At 30.3% G+C, this 3849-nt stretch overlaps 1 protein-coding gene across 1 annotated transcript in view; it reads left to right on the plus strand.

Moving 5' to 3' along the window:
• Positions 1-3849, plus strand: part of LOC105626073 (potassium/sodium hyperpolarization-activated cyclic nucleotide-gated channel 3) — a 155606-nt gene that overhangs the window by 77475 nt on the left and 74282 nt on the right. The window contains exon 3 of the mRNA XM_012207387.1: positions 445-821. Coding sequence (XP_012062777.1) covers positions 445-821 — 377 coding nt within the window. The remainder of the gene's footprint in view (positions 1-444; positions 822-3849) is intronic.

Below are 3849 nucleotides of genomic sequence, written 5' to 3' on the forward strand. Positions count from 1 at the left end.
ATGATTTATTGTTGAAAATCTTTTTTACTTCAAGTCTCAGTCTCTTACGTCGAGATTCGATAATAGCATCTGCCACTTCTTTGCGTTTGCTGTCTTCTCAGTAACAATTTTAATATGATTATAATAAACCAATCGTTATTTGAAATAAAATAAAAAATAAAAAACCATTTTTTACAATTTTTTTAACAGAAATAGATATTCATCTTAAAATTTTTTGTTCAAAATTCATAATTTTTTATGTTCTTTCCGAAAACACAAGTATAACAAGATTATAACAGGAGATAAAAAAATCGCTTCATCCTATACTGTATAATTAAAAAAAGACGAAGTAACTTTCATGAAAATTCGTGAACTCTATCCAGAGTATAGTACTTGTGTTTGCAGTGAGAGATAGAGAAATGATAGAAAAAAGAGAACATTTATGTAATGTACAATTTGTTATAGGGAGGGCGAGGGCGGCGGTGGCGGCGGCGGCGGCGGCGGTGGCGGTCGTTCTGTGACCAGCTCCGGTGGCGGTGGTGGAGGCGGCGGCGGTCGTCGGGCACCAAGCCTACGGCTGGTGAACGGAAGAGCGACCACGGGAGTGAGTTTACACACCAGCAGCACCGAATCCGTGCGCTCTCCCCATCACCAGCTCGGCCAGCAGGTCGGCAACAACAACTGCCACGCCGGTAACAACCCCGCCGCGAACAATCATCCACGGCTCAACAAAGATGACAGCATCAAAATCAGCATCGAGAACACCAACACGTGCACGGACAGTCTCGTCACTGCTTTAGACGACGAGACCCTGCTCATCACCGATTTCCTGGGCGACACAGGTAAGCGTCGCTGAATCAATAATAAGAGAGATCTACTCTTTGATCAAATATTTGTAAATGCAGCAATTCTGATTGTTTTTCGAGTACACTGAAAAATGTTGAAATAAAATACGCATTGAAGATATTTATTTATGTTACCATCATACATTGTTAACAATTCATATATGATTGCTCGTAATTAAAATTTGCGAATTACTTCAATTGATTAAACAATTCATTTTCATAAAATGTAAATATGACAATCATTTCAAAGTTAGGTAATTTAATTAATTATGGTGATACATAGATTGTAACTTTCATGTAGCGTGACAGAATGCAATAATACTGCATTTCACGAAATCCTAAGAGAATTCACATTTAAATATAATATTCAATGCAAACGTATTTATTTATATTGCTTCTGTATTTTTTTGTAAAAGTCTTGATAAAAATTTCATCATTCGTTATTTATCACCAATCTATAAATATCGATGTCGTATAAACATTATATTTAAATAAACGATCGGTTTATCTGAAATATGCAGAAATATTTCATGGAGATTTGCGTAAAATGCAAGACGTAAGCACGATCGTTACAAATTCCAATTGAGCTTACGATCTTTACAAACTTCTCGGAGGAATATAAAAAAGCGAGTAAAAATTACGACTTTAATGAAATTCGCCGTAATAAAATGATACAATTCTAACGATGAGGATGAACCGTATGATTGCATTGCCGTTATCGTACTGTAATATCGAGCATTACTCTTTGTTAAGATAGAAGATTTTATTTCTAAACTTTTTATTTTGTTAAGTAGTTTGTGCGACTTATGTTTATTCAAATTTACCGCGATTGGCGAACTTAGGTGCCGCTAGTGTTGTAGCCATATTAAGCTTTTGTTTTAAAAACTGTTGAAAAGGTAGTAAGTAGTTCAGTTAGAAACAGCGAATAGACTAGACGTAAGGTTAACAAAGATTAATTCACACACAATTTAAAAAAAATTCTCAAATATGTATAAAGTCTGCTGCAATTTAAGGGGAAAAGTAAAATTTGATATAAGTACGTGATAAACACCGGCTCTCTCGTGAAACATCTGTAACGTCCACGTTATGTTAATCACTGCTCATGATACGAAAGTGACTGGACTGAAATTATATACTAAATTTTCAATTATTCGGGATTGTCAATATATTTATTCTTTACCTATCGTGTCAAGTACTAAATCGAATCAAAACGCTCATAAATGTCAAGTTAAATCTCGAATCGAGTGCAATTGTCGCATTGTAATGTTTACGGTAAAATGTCATAAATCATTGATAGGATATGTGATACATGCTTATACACGTGTGTAACGAGTATGTTGTCCATCGAGTACAATGTGAAAATGTGAGCAATGTGATGCATTTACTGACAAAATGTGCACGATGTAATTAATGATGATTTAAAAAAGATTTGTTTTATGAAGAAATAATTGAAATAAGAAACGAGATTACTATACATTACAAATAATATTAGAAATAATAGAAACAAAAATTGATAGTGCAATATGTAAAACGTCGCAATCCTGAAAGAAAGAGAAAAAAAGAGAATAGAAATATTGCAGAACAGCTCGTACGTGTAATGCAACACGATATGTTTCATGAGAAATGATTACCATGCTCAAAGTTGTTTCGGGATAAAATTGTTTAAAATAGGAAAACATATTATTGAACAACAGACAATATTATTAGAAATGAAATTTTTAACAACGTTTACACGATTTTATGAATACAAACAACATTGTGTCAACATTGTGTCATCAAAGAATATAATCCTTTATAAGCATCTCGTTTTTCAGATTTAAATGCATCATATAATATGTATCGCGTTCAAACGCAGTAGATCTTTCATGGAAATTGGAAATATCCTATGATGATATACTGGAATATAATAAACATCTGACATTTCGCACAAATATAGTCTCTTTCTGAATCCAAGTGCGTTCATTAAAATAATATAATATAAACCTCAATCAATTTGTAGTTTTCCCTGACGATATTTTCTTATGTAAATAACTTCATCGAAAAGTACGTAAGTAAAAAGATATGATTTTAACCTATAATTTCGAATTTCATGTCACAGTAGCACAAATTTAAGTTGTTAAATCATTTCAGACTCGAACTTTTACAACACAGAATATATATATCTATATTACTTTACAAAAATCTGTAAATACGATATATAAATCTAAATATTTTTAATAAAAACTATAATGTGATAAGTTATATATAAAGTTTTTTCTCTAAATAATAATAATAAATAAAATGTTTCTAAAATGTCACATAAAAAACAGAAAATTTTAATCTTTTTAAAATTCTGAAAATATAAATACCACGCTAATTTAAATTTTATTTATTAAAGTAATACATATATAGATATACATGATATAAATCAGTGCTGGGATTTTGTACATTTTGCCGATTTTCAGCTTGGTTCCTGCCCCTGCGGCATTTAAGCTGTGCACGGGTTAGTGAAGTAAGAGGCAGTGAAATAAAAAACCAAACCAAAATGTGCAAGCTAGTAAATTCCAACACTGATTTATACCATGTATTATACACTGTTAAAAATATCATTAAATTTAATATATTTTTAAGTTACATAAATTAAATTCAATTTTATGGCAATAAATTAAATTTAATGTATCTGTAATTAAAAAATATATTTGGATACATGTATATGAAATTTAATGTTTTTCATAAAATTTTATGAAGTTTAATACATTTTTCATTAAATTTTATATAGATTTACATGAAATTTAATGTAAACGTTAAATTTAAGTTACTTATGACTTCATTTTCATTGACAATATTAAATATTTTTAATGTTGTCAATAACCTTTTTGAAATTTGTTTCCATTATATGTATAACGAAGCAAATTTCTATTTTTTAACAGTGTACATGTATTACTTCAATAAATAAAATTTAAATTAGCGTGATATTTATATTCCCAAAATTTTAAAAAGATTTTTTAAAAGATTGCACCAGCACTGACTTACATGTATATATATA

This window comes from Atta cephalotes, assembly GCF_000143395.1.
Source record: "Atta cephalotes unplaced genomic scaffold scaffold00001, whole genome shotgun sequence".
In the NCBI taxonomy this organism is placed as follows: domain Eukaryota; kingdom Metazoa; phylum Arthropoda; class Insecta; order Hymenoptera; family Formicidae; genus Atta; species Atta cephalotes.